The sequence below is a fragment of the Myxocyprinus asiaticus genome, chromosome 21 (assembly GCF_019703515.2).
Source record: "Myxocyprinus asiaticus isolate MX2 ecotype Aquarium Trade chromosome 21, UBuf_Myxa_2, whole genome shotgun sequence".
Classification (NCBI taxonomy): Eukaryota; Metazoa; Chordata; class Actinopteri; order Cypriniformes; family Catostomidae; genus Myxocyprinus; species Myxocyprinus asiaticus.
In genome coordinates this window covers 35276254-35296266 of record NC_059364.1, presented here as the reverse complement: position 1 = coordinate 35296266, position 20013 = coordinate 35276254, and the positions used below count along the sequence as shown (strand labels likewise).

General features: G+C 35.6%; 1 protein-coding gene across 5 annotated transcripts in view; it reads right to left on the bottom strand.

Annotated features, from left to right (window-relative positions):
- LOC127411844 (Golgi-specific brefeldin A-resistance guanine nucleotide exchange factor 1-like) overlaps window positions 1–14714 on the bottom strand; it is a 130010-nt gene extending 115296 nt beyond the window's left edge. For all 5 annotated transcript variants that reach the window (XM_051647667.1, XM_051647669.1, XM_051647670.1 and 2 more), the window contains exons 1-3: window positions 14559–14714; window positions 12530–12632; window positions 8622–8688 (exon numbers count right to left, since the gene is read on the bottom strand). In XM_051647667.1, the coding sequence (XP_051503627.1) occupies window positions 8622–8688; window positions 12530–12625 (163 nt within the window). In that variant the 5' untranslated portion in view covers window positions 12626–12632; window positions 14559–14714. The remainder of the gene's footprint in view (window positions 1–8621; window positions 8689–12529; window positions 12633–14558) is intronic.
- Between the last annotated feature and the right edge of the window lie 5299 nt (window positions 14715–20013).

Below are 20013 nucleotides of genomic sequence, written 5' to 3'. Positions count from 1 at the left end.
TGTAAATGTGGTCATTGACTCAACCAATGTCGTGAGTTGGGGGCGGGACTATTCGTTTGTTCGTTCCACAGCAGATGGTTGGGGCGGGGTATTTAGAAAGCAGTTTGAAAACAATGTTAATTTTTTGCAATTCCATTCAGTGGCACAGAAATTACACACTTCAGCTTTAACAAAAATAAAGCCATTTACACCATATGTTTTGTGAAATGCAATCATCATCGTGTCACCCTTGATTGAAACATCATCATTCTTAGAAATGCAAACATTAGGGGAGGACTTGTGCTAGCCAGAAGCATCTTTACACAAGATACATCCATAAAGTGTGGGAATTGTTGAATCATTGCAGATCACATTAACTTAACTTATTTCAAAGTATCACTTGGGGACATTTCTTGGCAACATATGCCAACATAAGTAAACATATTTACATATGTGGCTGTCTACTTTGACTTATGACTGCTTTTTTCTCTGTGTTTGCCAAAGCACATTCTTGCTGTTCATTTAGGTATGATATATATGATATCAAATGGCAGAGGAGTCCACAGGGTCTCAAGAGTGCAGGATATTCCCACATGCCTCGGGTGAAACCCTTGTTGGGCCGGCAGCACACAGGCACAGCTGTGAGTCCGAGACAGCTCACACTTGACCTTGAGCTCCAGTACACTTTACATGCACTTTAACATTGAGACAGAGGAGGATACTACATGAGTGAATCTGAAGAAAACACATCCATAACACATTTCAGCACAAAATCAGAACAAAAGATATTGAAGCCTGTTTTTGGGACAAATTAAGATTTTTTGCAATGTGGCATTATTTTCATGATAATTAAGCACATCCTCTCTCTAAAAAAAAAGAATTGCCAGTTACAGTGAGGCACTTACTATGGAAGTGAATGGGGCCAATCCGTAAACCTTTCAAATACCCACTGTTTCAAAAGTATAGCCATAAGACGTAAACAATAACCACGTTAACATGATTTTATTGTTACTAACCTTTTCTATGTAAAGTTATATCTAACTTTGTTGCCATGACAACATAAAGCCGTAAACCCTGTAATCCCAGTACACAATGATTTAAACATCTTTACAGTTCAAATAATACATAATTAACAGATAAATGAATACATGTGCTTTTATAAAACTATAAGCTTCGCATTTCTGCCTTTAAACACTCAAACAATTGGCCCCATTCACCTCCATTGTAAGTACATCAATGCAGTGCTATTATTATTTGAAAAAACTAAAACTAAAATACTTTTTCTTAACTCCAAAACTAACTAAAATAAAAATAAAAATGATCTCAGATTCATTTCAGGTTTAGTTTTAGTTTTGGGCAAAGTAGGACACTTTTGGAAATTTTAATTATGGTCTAAACACACATAAACTGACATACCTTTGAAGAAAGCTTAGTCTTCTACTTTAGACAAAAGCAAAAAAGAAGAAACTCTTAATACTGAGAAGAACCTTTGAAGACCATCTTTTGACCAAATCCCAGAGGAAAAAATATTCTCTAGAAAATATCTACAAAGTATTTAGAATTATTTTATTTATATTTAGTAACATTTTACATAAATCATAATATAACATTTACGAGCACTGCACCTGAAATTTCTGTCATTTTCTTTACCGTTGCTTTTCACACAGGAGGTCATGAAATTAGCTCTGCCACACATCCCAAAATAAAATAATCCATTTAAAACCTCAAAAAGGTAAAAAAAGAAAAAGAGATTTTGCCCAAAAATGACAATTCTCTTTTTATTTACTCACCTTCATGCCATCCCAGATGTGCTTGACCTTCTTTCTTCAACTGAACACAAGCAAAGATATTATAGAAATAACTCCGCTCTGTAGGTCCATACAACATGAGTCAACAGGGTCCAAAGCTTTGAAGCTCTAAAAAGCACATAAAGGTAACCCTTAAATGGATTAATTCATGTCTTCTGAAATCTTTGGTCTGGGTGAGAACAGACTCCTTTTTCACTATAAATCTTGCAATTGCAGTCTACAGGAAAAATCACCGATGAGACTGCTGATGTCAAGATTTACGGTAAAAAAGGATGCTACCTTTATGTGCTTTTTGGAGCTTCAAGGTTTTGTACCGTGATGTCTTGCATTGTATGGAACTACAAAGCTGATATATTCTTCTCGTGTTCAGCGGAAGAAAGAAAGTCATACACATCTGGGATGGCACGATGGTCAGTAAATTATAAGATCATTTTTATTTTTGGGTGAACTATCCCTTTAAGTGTTTACTTCCCAAAGATTAGTTTAGTAATGATTTATAATCATTTAAGGAAACATATATGGATACAAAGGGGATAAAGTTTAAATGTCCTTTGTCACTTTGCCCATATTCACCCTATATTATAAAATTTGCAACATTTACAATCCACATTAAACATGAAAATACCACTAGATAGAGGCAACACAAGACTGCCCTGAGGAATGTAATGATAGACTTTTTAAATGATACCAGTAAATGCTTCTGTTTTGGCAGCCATGAAAAATACTAAAACTAAAATAAAAACTAACTAAATTGAAACTGAGAAAACTAAAACTAACAAACTGTGAAAATGACAAATAATTTGGAATGACAGATTGATATAAAATAGAAATAAAAACTGAATTAAAAATCCAAGACTATAATAACACTGCCTCAATGTAACCTCAATTTTTGCTTTTCTTAAAGAAAAGTGATCGAAATACTTTTTTGTGGTAATCAACATTATGCTGTCGATTGAGCTTAAAGGTGCTATATGTAAGAATGACAACAAGCGTTTGAAATGGGTACTGCAATCCAAATTCAGAATATTGGAGAGTTGTCTTCCCCGCCCCAGACTCGAAGCTCATGCGGGTTGCCAGAATGAGGACACGCAATAGGAACAAGTGAAACTGAAAATGTCTCCAATATTTATCCTTGTTTTATTACGCCTCTGGTCATGGTGGTTATTATACGGATAGCGAGGCTTTTTAGGTCGGGTGGAATCTGTTATCTCTGATCCAGTTCGTTTGCTGGCTTCCATGGCTGCAGCACGCAGTGTTGTTTGCCTGCAAACTTGTTCAAATCTGGCAACGCGGCGGTGTCGAAATACTATTGGTGAGTGGGCAGTGGGCGGGATCACACAGGCCAAAACAGAAAAATAAATTCCGGCCCGAATGGAAACTTCAAAGTAGAATATACTGGCTGTAGCATTGTTATCGGAGAAGCCAGTATTTCAACTTAGCATGTTTCCTAATTCTCTAATGACATATTATGGTCATTTTATGATTTAGTACAGTCAAAATATTACATATAGCACCTTTAACTTGTATTGAAACTGGAATATTTTCTAGGATAAGTCTAGGAGAAAATCTGCAGGACTATTACCAGGTTCTCCTATGCTTTATTCCCATATTGCTTATTTTGAAAGTTATTCAAATGTGAGACTTTTAAAAACTTTCAACCATACAAGCCACTTATTAGAAAAGCAAAACATTATGAGATATTGATAATGGAATATCTGACACTATCAGATATTTCATCAACATTATGTCAAGTGTAGACTAAATTTGGGAACACATTTATGGAGACAAGACCATGCAAATATTATTTTCAAACGCTGTATGCCTAAGGGTCTGTCAAGGGCACATGGAGTTTCTTGATCAACAAGCCACAGTTAAGAAAATCCTCCACAGTCCTTTGTTCTTGAAATGAATAGACCTGTGATCAAAGTATCAATATAATGTTAACTACAAAACTCAGTTGCAATCCAACCATCGACTGGTGTGGTCTGACTTATTAAAGATGGTCTTATGAATTTCTTTAGTACAAGAAAACCACACGAGAGAAAAGGCTAGTAGTACAGAGTAAGCGAGAGAGTTGTCAATCAAACAAAGCTCTGGCATTGGATCTACTGGATGTCATCTTTAAACCTGCATTTGTATGAATAAAAATGAAAGGATTTAGTCTGTCAGCTTTCTCTACAGACTTGTCAAAAACCTGACCTTTGATGCAAAGGGAGGGGGAGAGGGGTGAGAGAAAGATTCAAAGCTTTAAAGGACTAAGGCTGGGGCTGAATAGAGTATAAAAAGTGAATACGAGCAGGTGAGACATCTTCATTCAATGCACTGTTTTCATCCCCCTTCCTATTGCCTCAACAGTACAATATTTGCTGTAGAGCCAGCCGATATCAAAAATATCCATGGGAATTAATTGACCCCATATTGAATTCTAGTTCTCAATGTGGTGTTAAACAGAACATCTCATAGCTTGAATATCTCCCTTACAAAACCAATAGATCCATAAAGCAGTCATCCACCAAGCTAGCCAAAAGATCCAAATCTCATTTTATGATACCACAAAAACCCAGTTTGTTTGTGGATTTTAAAAAGGAAGAAGTCTAAATGCCAACGCCAAAATAACGCCAACCCAAGTATGCACTGACATTCATTTGTCACCTCAAACTGCTTGTTTGTAATTCTAGAGTGGCTCAGGATTAATAAGAACACCCGAGTGGCTTCTCCTGTCAACAGAGAAGAGTAATGTTTACATTCAACATGTAAATTGGCAAAAATATAAATATTATATATTTTAAAAAATCGTTCTAGATGCAATTCTATTTCTATTAAAACTTTAAAATTTGCGAATGACTTATCAGCAGGATCACAATGAATCTGCCACACTGAACTCAACAGTGAACACCCATAATTCATAAAGTTCTATGTGCTTTTGTGCTTGTGTGCTTTTATTAGATATTCTGGCATATCTGATTATGTTTTTAGCTACCAGTGAGAGTGTAGTACTCTCAGCTTAGTTTAATACATTTTTAGGCATTTAAATCTATTCCAACGATTTTGCCCCAAAATCAGAGCAGAAAATGTGGACAAAGCCCTGGGTCACCAACTCAGTGCACCTACTTGTACATCACTGCAGCTCACTCAAGAAGCCTTGTGTTAATTACTCCAGCTAAAATAAATCATTAATAAATCGGTCACCACCTTTATGGTTGAGATTCCAAGACAAGGGACACAAATCAGAAACATTGTATTTGTCAAAAGGGTCCTTACAGTATCCTTTAAAATACTTACTAACAACCATCAACATATACTACACTCACTGAGCACTTTATTAGGAAAACCTGTACACCTACTTATTCATGTGATTATCTAATCAGCCAATTGTGTGGCAGCAGTGCAATGAATAAAATCAAATACGGGTCAGGAGCTTCAGTTCATGCTCAGATCAACCATCAGAATGGAGAAAAAATGTGATCTCAGTGATTTTGTCCATGGCATGATTGCTGGTGTCAGACAGGCTGGTTAGTGTATTTCTGAAACTACTGATCTCCTGGTATTTTCACACACAACAGTATCTAGAGTTTACTCAGAATGGTACCAAAAACAAAAAAACATCCAGTGAGTGGCAGTTCTGCAGATGGAAACGCCTTGTTGATGAGAGAGGTCAACAGAGAATGGCCAGACTGGTTCAAACTGACAAAAAAGCTACAGTGACTCAGATAACCACTCTGTACAAATGTGCATCCCTTCATGGCCACAATTTACCCATCTTGGCTAATTCCAGCATGATAATGCACCATGTCATAAAGCAAAAGTCGTCTCAAACTGGTTTCATGAACATGACAGTGAGTTCACTGTTCTTCAGTGGCCTTCCCAGTTACTGGATCTGAATCCAGTAGAACACCATTGGGATGTGGTAAAATGTAGATTCACATCATGAATGTGCAGCTGACAAATCTGCAGAAATTGCGTGATGCAATCATGTCAACATGGACCAGAATCTCAAAGGAATGTTTCCAACAAAGTGTGAAATCCATTTTCCTGTTCCGAGACCAAATGGAGGCCCTACCTAGTGTTAGTATAGTGTTCCTAATAAAGTGCTCAGTGAGAGTATGTTGGAAGAAAAAAAGTTGGTTTTCATTTACTTTGCTGTTTCAAACAAGTTTGTGGAGGACAAAATCAGTCTGTTTCTTGTATGGTACATGAAACTTGCCTACCATACGTTGCTTGCGTCAGGTGTGGTGTGTGCGTAGGTGGGGCAGAAAAAGTGGCAACAAATGTTTAAGATGTACTAAACCCAGGACTGGAAACTCTTTGTCTCAGAAATATTAAAATGGTCTCATTCAAGAGTACATTTTTTTTTGTGGAACGAGAGACAACACTTCCTTTCCCAGAACAATCTATCTCTTGGGTTGACAAGTCTCCCTGCTATATTTACCCAACCAAAACTGCAGATGATATACTTCCAGCTGCATTCTGCCGCCATACGACACATGTTCCTGCCAATCAAACGGCTGGTGCAGAGAAAGGAGAAAGGAACCTTTATCAAGCAAGCAAAAGTGGCCAGTAAATCTTTGGGGCTAATCCACATTTCCTTTGGTGGAAGCTTTTTTTGTTGGCCAAGATAAAATGGCCACAATGTGAATGGAATTACTAGGCTTTCATTAAGAAGACAGCTGGGCAACTAAAGTCCACCCAACACCGTTTAAGAGAAACACATAAAACTTAATTCAAGAGAAAACACTGACAATATAACATGATCCAACCCTTTCTACCCACTTCAACTCGTATAGTATCTTGAGAGTTCTTGAAAAGTGAATGAGCAATATTCCTGCATCACTTACTAGGCGCTTGCATTTTTTAGACCTTATATTAGGCAAACAGGTATGCAGACTAAATAATAATAATAAGTAAAGAAAAGGCATTCAGAGAGGATAGTGCTAATTTTTCTTGATATGACCACAGGTATAACCTGTAGCCATGGCTGAAGATCAAGAACATTCCTAAATACACTATGGGACCAACTTATCAACAAAAATGAAAAGACGTGTTCAGTACTTCTAGAAATCTCTTGATTGATGACTTTTACATCCTACCTATAGGCTTGCAGAACAAGCTAACATCATCCATGAAAGACTATGAAGTAGCTGAATGAAAACTAACACTTGTTTCACAGTGCAAGAGATCTAACAAGGCCTTTGCTGTAGGTCAGACTCAGAGGGGGAGTTTGGCACATTTCACCCTGTGTCCAGACACAGGCGCTCCTGTCGATCTCAGAGCAGCAGTGTTCTCCAGAGAGAGGACTCCCCATCCAGGGCTTCCATTACAGAGGCATGACGACATGCAGATAGAGCAGAGAGCTGCTGCACATCTCATCTCACACCCCTCCATTAATGAACAAACAGAAATTCACTATGATGACTCGGGTCAGGCATGCAGAGCAGGACATTCAGAAATGGCAAGAAGTTACTAAAGGGAATACATGTTACTCAGGAATATGTGTGCCACCCTTACTCAGAGAGCCTGAAGGGCTTGTTTTAATCATGTTCATCAATGTTACACAAAATTTACTTGAACCTTGAACTCTTAAAGGTGAAGCGTTTAATTTCTGCGCCATTTGCGGAACCAAACAGAATTGCAAAAACAGTGATTGTTACCAAACAGGTTTCCCGAACACTCCTCCCATCTTCTACTGTCTGTGTGACCGACCAGTCTCACCACAAATTCACACCATTGGTTAAGCCAATGTTGCACCATCTGGCTGGCTAGGATTTTAGAACAAACAGAGCAATGTTTTGATAGTGAATAGGAGCACAATGTTAGCGCTTTCTGGGAAATTCTATCTAAAAATGGCTTACTTTTAATTGTTTCTGCATGTGAAGCAGCATGGGTTACAATAAAAGAACATTTCTAACATCAAAAAACACACACTTCACCTTTAAGTCCAAAAGATTTTACTGACATTTTATAAACAAGCTATAGGTGTAATGTCAGTGTTGTGGAAACAAATTAGTGCTTGAAAAAATTTTTTTAATTGGAATTGTGGAAATAAAGTTCTCTCAGCTTGCTCAAAAACTTAGAGCCTTTAAAATTCTTCTTTAATTAGCTGTCATGACATGGGAGATATCATAAAAAGTAATGGTGAATAACAAAAAAGTATCAATTTCAATTCAAGACTGATTTGGGAGTGTTATAACATGATTACAATACCCTTTCATAACCAAAAGCATTATAGTAAGAGAGGAATTTTCATTTCTTTTTGAACAGAGAAACAATTGCACAACACTGCATAACATTTACCTTTGCAGTCCTATTCATTAAGAGGCATTTGGTTAGCTAAATGAACAAACACTTACCTAGATTCCATGGGACCCAAAAATTACGAGGTGACATAAAAGCCCAATAATAAGACATTGTTAAAGATAATATTGACTGATTTGAAAAGGCCATCTCTTTTCTCAGAGGAAATTTAGTATACACCTGGTTAAATATGCTTTTGTTTTGTAGCAGGAAAAAAGCAGTTTTGCGAATGCCAAATGAGTCAGTTAAGTTTGGATATGGTTTGTTCAAATAAAGTCTTGAATGAAGAAAAAGATGAAAAGGTGCTGTGAGAAAATGCAAAAAGAACTTATTCAATTACTTATTTTGTTTGTGTGAAAGACTTTTATCAAACAAATCTTTATTATTAGAAAGAAAGTTCTGAAGCAAAAAAACATCTGTGAAAGCCACTATTACAAAACTACTAGATTGGATAAACATAACTGACCCCAAATAGACATAATACTGTCCAGACACAGTTCTTTAAACTGATCTACTGTAATGAAGAATTAGATTATGTCTAACCTTTTATCTTATTGAGTTCTTCTTTCAAGCTGCTGAAGCCATTTAGTAGTGGGTCCTGTTCTTCATCCTATAAAAGAATCATATTAGTAATTTTTTCATTATGGATAGCAACAATTAGGGAGGTTACGATTTCTGAAACAATATCGTTTGATATATTAAGGTTATTTAAACAGGAGTTACAGTGGTAAGAAAAAGTATGTGAACCCTTTGGAATTACCTGCATTTATGATTAAATTTGTTTTAAAATCTGGTTTGACCTTAATCCAAGTTACAATAATGTACAAACACAATCTGTTTTAAGTAATAACACAAATTATTGTATTGTTCTTGTACATATTGATTACATCATTCAAATATTCACAGTGTACGTTGGAAAAGTATGTGAACCCCTAGGCTAATGATGTCAACAAAAGCTAATTAGAGTCAGGAGGTGGCAAACTTGGCATCGAATTAATGAAACTAGATCAGAGGTGTGGGTTAGAGCTACTTTGACTTATAAAAAGCACTCGAACATTTTGATTTTGCTATTCACAAGAAGCATCTGCTGACGTGAACCATGCCTTACAAAAAAGAGATCTCAGAAGACCTACGATCAAGAATTGTTGCTTTGCATACAGCTGAAGGGTTACAAATTTATATTGAAGAGCTTAGATATTTATCTGTCCACAGTTAGACAAATTGTCTATAAATGGAGACGATTTAGGACTGTGGCTACTCTACCTAGAAGTGGCCGTCCAGCCAAGATGACTCAAAGGGCACACCATATGCTCAATGATGTAAATAAGAACCCTAGAGTGACCGCTAAAGACTTGAAGGAATCACTGGAACTGGTTAACATCTCTGTTCATGAGTCTACTATATGGAAAACATTAAACAGGCATGGTGTCAATGGCAGGACACCACAAATGAAGCCGCTGCTTTCCAAAAAAAGCATTGCTGTGCGCCTGAAGTTTGCCAATGACCACCTTGACACTCCACAACACAACTGGGAAAATGTTTTGTGGACTGATAAAAATAATGTTGAATTGTTTGGGAAGAACACGCAGCACTACGTATGGCATAAAAAGGGCACCGCATACCAACATGAAAACATCATCCCAAAGGTGAAGTATGGCGGAGAGAGCATCATGATTTGGGGCTGTTTTGCTGCTTCGGGGTCTGGACCACTTGCCATCATCGAGGGAAAAATGAATTCCCAAGTTTATCAAGATATCCTACAGGATAATGTCAGGGTGGCTGTCTGCCAGCTGAAGCTCAGTAGAAGTTGGGTGATGCAACAGGACAATGCCCCTAAACATTCAAGTAAATCCACTACAGTACGACTTCAAAAAAAGAAAATCCACCGTTTGATGTGGCCCAGTCAGAGCCCAGATATTATGACCATTATAATGACCTCAAGAGAGCCGTTCACACCAGGCATCCTAAGAATATGGCTGAGCTGAAGCAGTTCTGTAAGGAAGAATGGTCAAAACTTCCTTCTCAGCGTTGTGTAGGTCTAATCCGCAGCTACCGGAAACGCTTGGTTGAGGTTATTGCTGCCCAAGGAGGATCAACTGTTATTAAATCCAAGGGTTTACTTAATATTCCAAAGCAATGTGAATGTTTGATGGTATGTGTTCAATAAAGACATGAAAGATAATAATTGTTTATGTGTTGTTAGCTTAAGCACACTGTCTTTGTCTTTACTTGTGACTTTGATAAAGATAAGATCACATCTTATGACCAATTAATGCAGAAAACAAGCTAATTCCAAAGGGTTCACATACGTTTTCTTCTCACTGTATGAAATAATAAAATTTAAATAATATTTAAATATGAATTCTGAGAAACATAAAGCCCTTGCATGTGCCCTTATAACAAAAAAATGACTCCATGTTCAGAGAGATATATATATATATATATATATATATATATATATATATATATATAGAATATGGTCAACGTTTATATATATATATATATATATATATATATAAACGTTGACCATATTCTATTCTATTACTGCAGGGTTGCTGCAGAGTTTTTAAAATCAAATTTAAGACTTCAAGACTTTTTCAAGACCTGAACAGATCAAATTAATATTGTATCAAACCAACACAATCTCAAAATAAATCATGTATCCCAGACTCTTACTTAAACAGTCAGGGCACACATTCAACATGGTCTTAACATTGCTTATCAGTAAAACAGAGCAGGCTATATGCAAGTTAAAAATACTCAAGACATGTTTTCCACATATATATCACATTAAATACAAATTAGTGGTCCACCGATATGATAATGTGTTAAAAGAAAGTCAATAAATCTACCAATAGTTTTTTAAAATTGGTAGCCTATATTAAATGTTCTTAGTCTTTCCTTCCTGTGATGGGGAGGGCCAGACAGAGGCTACAAGAGTCCAAATTGGGGGAAGGGAGATATGATTAATAGTGTGGAACTTTTAACTTTAAAGACACTTTAACTTTGGAATACACCGGGGAGTCTAATTTTGAAATGTTTGCACTTCACTGCTTCCAGTTGCTCATTCAAACAGATAAGGGAAATAAAATGTGCACTCCTACAATAATCTACAGCATGTTAAAATATAAACAATTAAAAGTAAACATTGTCATATTCCAACAATACTATATCATCATCAACAGTTGATCTTTAGTGATAGTTTGTCATACATTTTTGATATGGCCTAATGATTGTGAACTGCTCTGCAACGCATAATTTTTTCCCCCACCCGTATTCCGGCAACTCCCGCTATTGATATAATTAGACGTTAAATGACTGGACGAAAGTTGTCTATAGGTCACCAGCTTGACGATGCCTTCTGATTGGATGGTTATCTTATCCACCTTCTGACACTTTGCCATTTCGACAGTAGAAAAACTGTTTGTGTTTTTATTTTTATTAATAGTAAATGGCTGAAATGTACTGGAAAGAAAATAATTTGTTATATGTGACATCACTTCGTGATATGAATCTGAATTTTTTTTTGACAAACCGATTTTGCCTGGCTCCCACATTTATGGTTTCACAGTATGCCAAATAGAAGAATAAGAAAAATATCAAGGTAACTATCACTTCCCATGAGAGAATATGCATTTTTGGTAATTAACTATTTCAGACATTTTTGAGAATGCTGTGGAAAAGAGATTGATCAGATAAGCACATAGCAATTGATAGTAAGCACATAGACACCATTAGAACAGAAACTATTGTAAGGTAATTTATTATAATATTTAGCTGTATGAAATATACTGAATAGTAAATAGTTCTTTCAGTTGTATAGGACAGAAAAGATTAAAAACACACACATTCATACACTGGAAGCTGCGAGGTTATATTGTCCCCATTATAATATTAATCGACAAAGCTTTAAACAGCTTATTTAAATGCATGTGATAGTTTTGTCTTGTCTAATGTTAAACATTTAAAATTTGCACTGAACTTCGAACTTTCTGCAACTTTTATGATATGATGTCCCTCTGTTTATGGTTACTAAGACTATATGAACGACTTCTCAACTGCCCAATCGCAGACAGCTTGTAAGTAGCTCTTAGTAGCCAGTCCGAACGCAGTAGGCGGGACCTGCCAGAATACGGGTGGGGGGGGGGAAATAATGCCTCTGCAACAGCTGGAAACACTCACAAAATACAACAGTGCCGTGTTTTCACTTTGAAGGATGCAGCACATGCATTTATTTAATTAAATCATATTCTTTTGAAGTTTGATAATCACATTAGGCCATATCACAATTACTGTCTTTCTGCCCCCAAATTTAAGACCTCTTTATATAAAATGTAAGATTTTGTTGTATCATGTAAGACTTTTTATGACCTTAAATTTTGGAAAACCGAATTTAAGACATTTTAAGGATCCGCAGGAACCCTGTACTGACACTAAATTGGGCAACTTACCAAAGGAGTGTGGGTACTCCATCTAGAGTTCCTCTTGATAGCAGCAACAACAACAGAAATCTCCCCTTGAACGATATATATATTCTTGTCCACCATAGTGAATCTAGGGTAGAAATAGAAATATGCGATTACACACACAAGTCTATCAGCTCAACCCCAATCATCTGTCTTTGTTTGATTCAAGAGAGCGATACATGCACATTATACTGTATATGATCATTCCAGTGAAAGAGCTCATGGTGGTCTTTCAACTATCCCATTGTTTTTCAGACTAGATCTTAAAGCTGGAGGTAATCTCTGTGCAAAGCATCAGGTAATGTGGCAACCACCTAGTATCAGCTCAAACTACCATTAATCATGTATGACTTTGAATACAAACAAAGATTTTTAGAAGAATATCTCAGCATTGCTGGTCTTTAGTTTCAATATAAGTAAATGGTGGCCAGAAATCTGAAAGATTGCATCTGAATATGAAAGTGGAGATTTATAGTAAATAGAAAAACTTAAAATATTGATCTGTTTCTCATCCACACCTATCATATCGCTTCTGAAGACATGGATTAAACCACTGGAGGTTTATGGATTACTTTTATGCTGCTTTAATCTGCTTTTTGGAGCTTCAAAGTTCTGGTCACCATTCAGTTGCATTGTATGGACCTACAGAGCTGAAATACCCTTATAAAAATCTTAATTTGTGTTCTGCAGAAGAAAGTAAGTCATACACATCTGGGATGGCATGAGGATGAGTAAATAATGAGAGAATTGTCATTTTTGGGAGAACTATTCCTTTAAAAAAAGCATTTCTAAGATTGTTTATGGAAATGTAGACTATATAAAGAATATGGCTTGCCATATGGACCCCACATAAAATCAGTAATTTATTGAAAATTACATCAATTGAAATTACGATTTTTGTCATATTTGTGCAGCCCTAGCAGAAAGATTTGCCAGATTTGGCTTATCTCAAATAGGCATTCTGGAAAGCTGAAACTGAATCCCATCTAAACCATAATGATAGCGTTAGTGAAAGCATATATCATGATTAGCATTACATAGGAATAGTGCAATGTGCAACACTGTGTCTCATTTCAATTATTCATAAGCATCATGGCAATGTGTGAAGACTATGTTAAGGTTTCACCACTTTGCTTCAGCATCCAGCAAAATAAGCTCTTAATGCATTGTGTTGTCAAGCTACCAAAGACATAAACAAAAGCATTTAACTTAAGGCAAAAAAAAAACCACCAGCTGTACTTTGGAAAAATGGACTTTGGAGGAGTTGCATGTAATGAAGCACAATTTATAAAAAGCCTAGATAGACAAGTAGGTACTCCAACAAGTCTTAAGGGCCCAAATCATGCAGTGTTGATGGCCACGTACTAACATCCAGCATCATGATGCTACTGAGAACATCATCATGACAGTCCTCAAGTGCACGGACTCCATCAAACAACACCACCATCCTCTGATTACAAACAGACTTTCCGCGATATTTCACAATGAGTCGCGAGATGTGCAAAGGTCGATGATGATTGTAACTGAATTGATGAGTAGGCCAATCCGATTAGCGAGCCTGCTAGCCTGTGACAGCTAGCATTGCTTGTCAAAACCAAACCAGACCACGTTAAGAGATCAGTAATTCAGAATATGAACATCAGTTTTAAGCGTTCTTCCACTTCAAGATGTGACTGTGAATGAGGAAACCAAACGACTCGCATAAACAGATAAACAACCTGTCAACAAGCTAGCAAGCTGTTTGTCACACTGAATTCAGCTGTAAAACTCTGCATAAAAACACGTGAAATGCGTCCTCGTGTACCTCTCGTTTTGTTTTATACGATTCCGCGTCTTTTTTTACAAGAGTGCAGCGGTCAACACAGAAAACCATGAAAACACTGGTGTTGTCACTGTGACAGAGAATCCAAAATGGCGTTTACATCCATTTCCTATAGCTTAGCTGGCTGCCAAATTGACAAGTCAGGGTGTTTATATAATAACCACGCCATAACTGCGCTGAATAAAAGCTTACATTTTAGACAGTTCCACGTGGTGTTGTCATGCCCTGTTGTTTTGCTGTAGGGTAGATAAATATTCTGTCACCGCTGGGTAATCTCCTCCACTGGCAAACTACTGACGTGGAAATGGTGCCGCGCACACAACAGTGATGTTTCCTGTCACCTGACAGCTCTCTTAGCCAATTATCTTTTGACTACAGGACAACACTTACTTTGTGTTTAAAAGAGGTTAACTTGTTATTCCTGAAGAGTCAGACACATTCGTTTATCTCTAAAGTGTGCGTTTAGCGTGTTCATATGTTGTGTAGTCATTAACAGTGGTTCTTATAAGGTAAAATAAATAAGCGTCCAAAATAGGGCGGGTCGTCTGTTAAAAACACACGCGATCAAGGCTGGTTGAGTTTCACTGATGACGAAACAGAGGGATGTCCTCAGCAAAGAGGATTTCGGAGTGCAGTTTTTTTCCAAATAAAAATAAGATGAAATAATTTGCTTGGTTTCTGTTCCTTATGTGATTTCCTGTTGGATTGGTATTGCAAGCGATATTCCATGGAAGAAAGCATGGTCTTTACCTCACACATATCTTGTAGTCAACAAAGTGAAAGAAATAATATTTAAGCTGATTCATCGATTTTATCCAGACAAGTGCTCTCTCAAAAGGCTGAAAATGATGTTAAAGGAATATTCCGTGTTCAATACGAGTTAAGATCAATAGACAGCATTTGTGACATAATGTTGATTAGGCTACCACAAAAATAAATTTTGACACGTCCCTCTTTCCTTAAAAAAAAAAAAAAGAGCAAAAAGCAAAAATGGAGGTTACAGAGAGGCACTTACAATGGAAGTGAATGCGATACATTTTTGGAGGGTTTAAAGGCAGAAATGTGAAGTTTATAATTTTATAAAAGCACTTACATTAATTCTTCTGTTAAAACTCATGTATTATTTGAGCTGTGAAGTTTTTGAGTTTTTTTTTTAAGTTTTCTGTAAAAAATCTTTGCTTTTTCAGTCGTTTTAGGGTTTGTTACTACATCGTCATGGCAGTGAAGTTGTAAAACTGGCTATAACTTTACAAAGAAAAGGTTAGTAAGTGATTTTATCACACTAAAATCATGTTAACAAACATATTGTTTACCTCTTGTGGCTATTACATTTGAAATTGAGACTATTTTTACGTTTACTGATTGGCCCCATGGACTTCCACTGTAAATTTTTCAGTGCAACCACAATTTTAGCTTTTTTTAAAGAACAGGAGGGGCAAGTAAAAATTAATTTTTGTGGTAATCAATATTTTGCCACAAATGCTGTTGATTGAGCTTAAAGGAATGTTCCGGGTTCAATACAAGTTAAGCTCAATCGATAGCAATTGTGGCATGTTGATTACCACAAAAAAATATTTCGACTCATTCCTCCTTTAAAAAAACAAACAAAAAAATCCAAAATCGAGGTTCCAGTAAAGCACTTACAATAGAAGTGAATGGGGGCCAAATTTTTTACATTAAAATACTAACTTTTTCAAAAGTGTAACCGCAAGCAGGGTTGGGAGGGTTACTTTTAAAATGTATTTCACTACAGATTACAGAATATATGCTGTAAAATGTAATTTGTATCATATTCTGTTAGATTACTCAAGATCAGTAACGTATTCTAAATACTTTGAATTACTTCTTCAGCACTGGTAGATTTTTTCACTTGTTTTGTCTATAAACACATTAAAACAAAATACACATGTTAAAAATACATTCTCTGAAAAACCTAAATATCTTATGCAGTGTTGTTTCTAAAACAAGATAAATCAAATTGATCTTGTTTTAAGGATTTTTAGATATTTTTACAGGAAAACAATACAAATATTATTATCAAGAATAAGATTTTTGCCCTAATATCAAAGGTCTTACTAGAAAAAAAGAAATTATGATCTAAAAAATATGATCGTGCATGGTAACATGTGCATGTAAAATAGCTAGAAATAGCATTTTAGCTTAGTGTAAAGCTGACCATTTACACAAGGTTTATTTCTATTTCTTGTGCTCCAAACTTACTTCAAACTTACTTCTCTGTCTGCTCGTATGAATGTAACACATCATAAGAAAGTGTTTCACCGCTGTTCAAATGCACTTTGGATCGCATCATTTATATGTATAAATGTTTTCCATCTGAAAGGACTAAATATTAAATGAAACAAATGACAATAAAATGCAAAGTAATCTCTTCAGTAATCAAAATACTTTTTGAATGTAACTGTATTGTAATTACCAATGATTTAAATTGTAACTGTAGTGGAATACAGTTACTTATATTTTGTATTTTAAATACGTATTCCCGTTACATGTATTTTGTTACTCCCCAACCCTGACTGCAAGACATAAAGGATATGCATGTTACCATTATCTGTGCGTGAAAAATCATTTTCTAACCTTTTCTGTGTAAAGTTATAGCCAGTTTACAACTTTGTTACCATGACGATGTGATGTCAACAAACCCTAAAACCCTAAGATGACTGTAAAAATTACGATTTAAACAACTTTACAGCACAAGTTTTAACAGAAGAATTAATGCAAGAGCTTTGATAAAATTATAAGCTTCACGTTTCTGTTTAAACCTCCAAAAATTGGCCACGTTCACTTTTATTGTCCCCATTCACTTCCATTTTAAATGCCTCACTGTAACACAGATTTTTACTTTTTTTAAAGAAAAGGAGGAAGCAGTCAAAAATATATTTTTGTGGTAATCAACATTATGCCACAAATGCAGCTGATTGAGCTTAACTTGTATTGAAACGGGAATGTTCCTTTAACTCGTATTGTACTGAATATTCCTTTAATACAAATTGCTCTTTTTGTTTAGAGAAGCCTGAAACATCCGTGCAACTGTTTTGGAATTGTACCTATACAATTACATTTTGGTGTGACATTCTCGATTTCATTCAGTGTTACGTCAATTCCAATTTTGTATTTACTTAATAGTAATGGCATCACAAATATGAAAAAAGAAATTATGCCTTTATCATAAATCTTTTTTTTTTTTTCTGTTAGTTAAGTACCATATCCATACAAGCAAATTCTCCAAAAGAAAACCACTCTTTTTGAGGTTCAAACATCAAATACAATTTATTTTAAGTCTATTGAACTTTTTAAAAGCAATAAGAACTTTGGATTTGTATGAGGACTTGGAACTCAGTTTGGACTGAAATATTTTTAATGTACCCTGGCTTGTACTATTGTTGTGTTGTGACAATATTAATTTAATTTAAAAAATTGTCTTTTAGAGTCAGTGGCAGATTTAGGCATGGGCGACATGGGCAGCCAGGCGGCATCTTGCAGGGGGCGGCACGGGGCACACTGTTTGAACCTCAGGAATTACCAATGTGTATAGCAACAGCACTGAGCAACACGTACTTATTATTTTGCAATAAATAAATACATAATCATTCTAGATTAATCTTTCCCATGAAGCTATACTACTGTTTAGGTGACAGAAGAGTCATTGCCTAAGGAGGGTAGTACTGTTTAGCTGCATGAAATCTATTTAACCTATGTAGGCTACATAATATCATTAGGCTATATATTAAAGGTCATGTGTATCGATAAAACCCAACAAAACCCGATAAAACCAAAAAGCATCAAACACTGTTGATAGGCATCACTCTTTAACATATGCATCTTTCAAATTGAACAGAAGCATCTGTAATGTTGTTCCTTGTGTGCATTACAAGAGGCTGAACCTTGTATCCTTGAACATTTAAAAATAGGTGTTTACATTGTTCACATGATTTATAAATGTTATGATTCATTTTCTGTCTTTAATATAGTATATAGTACTGCCAGTGTCTCAAGAGGACATAGGCTAGTATCTTCTATGAGGTAATCCACAATAATCAAGCATAAAGCACTGACTCTGTAATGGCTACTTAAAAGAGAATCATATACACTGTACACCACTGCTTCAGTGTACGAGATGGTTTCAAACATCTAAGTTCAGTCTTTTTTCTTTTTTTTCTTTTTTTTAGCTTTCTTTTATTGTTTAATGGATGAATCACAAGGACAAAAAGGTTCTGAGCCAAAATTCCAATTACACAAATGCTTGTTTTCTCTAGCAGTGGTTTTGTTTTTAGGATTTAAACACATAGTTCAAAGTGAAATACATAGTTTTTTTTGCACTCCATCTATCCTACAAACTAAAAGCTCTAGGGTAAACAAATGAACATGATAAACCACACTAGCATGCATTCGGGCAAGACTCAACTATATAAAGATGGTTGATTTTCTCCAACAGGTTTTTTTGTTTGTTTGTTTGTTTGTTTTTTGTTTTGTTTTTTCAGAGTCAATTCAGGGCAGGTAGTAACTTATTTTTATTAGGGGCAAGATGTAAAATGTGTTTTATGTTGTAATACAGTTAATTAATCAGAATGTATTTTTTGCTGTTCCATGAATTTTTTGTGTTTGATTATTGTTTCACTGTTTAAATTTTACTGAAAAGCCAATAAAAGGTCATTTAAAGGCAGGTACCCATTGTTAACAAATTACCTCTCTATTTGGGGCATGTTGTCACCAAAGGTCAACGTTTGTTACAGTTTTTCTGAATTGCTAAAACACATTTCTTCAAACCTTCACCCATCTTCTCACAATTTTAAACACAAAACCAAATCTTCAAACTACATTCACAGAACCACTGACTCGTCTGGCAACATCAAACAATTGCCTCAAAACCATTTCATCTGTGCTCAAAACCAAACAAAGCTTTCAGATCATACACACAACCAGTCAATATATAAACACTACAGAGCATTTATTAGACACTACATAAAAAATGGAGAACACAGCATCAGGGCATGTAGTTACAGAAAAATGTTGTATTATATATAGTAAGAGCATTTTGCAATTACTGTCAAAAAAGTACAGTAATCACAACTTACATAGTACAGTGAATATATTGTATACTGTAAGTACTGCAAGTAAAACAGTATTGAATGTCTGTATATTCAGCACTTGAATACTGTAAAAATACAGTAGTCCAACTGCAAAACCCCAAAGAACAAAGAACGCTCTAAATGAAAAACACATTACAGTACACTCACTGCAGAAAGTGTTTTAGTGAGTGAGAATGTGTTTGGAGTTTTGATTGATTTGACAAATGGGTTTAGGCCACTGAGCATTTGGTACAGAGAATGGAGTTTAGTGTTTTAGCAACTCAGAAAAACTGTAAATACACCCACACTGTATTGGGTAATTTCCTGGGCAATAACGAATGTTCGAAAGTCTCTTTTTTTTTTCTTCCTGAGAAAGATTCACTGAAGTCAATAGGTCTCTATAGCCTACTGCATGGATACATTGCAGGCCCGGTTCCAGATCAAAATCACTGAGGGTGCTTCTGAAAATAGTAGGGGTGCTCTGTATAAAGTGGAGATGTATCGTAATTACACATTTTTTTAAAATATATTAAATCATGTTTAAATGCTACTAAAACCAT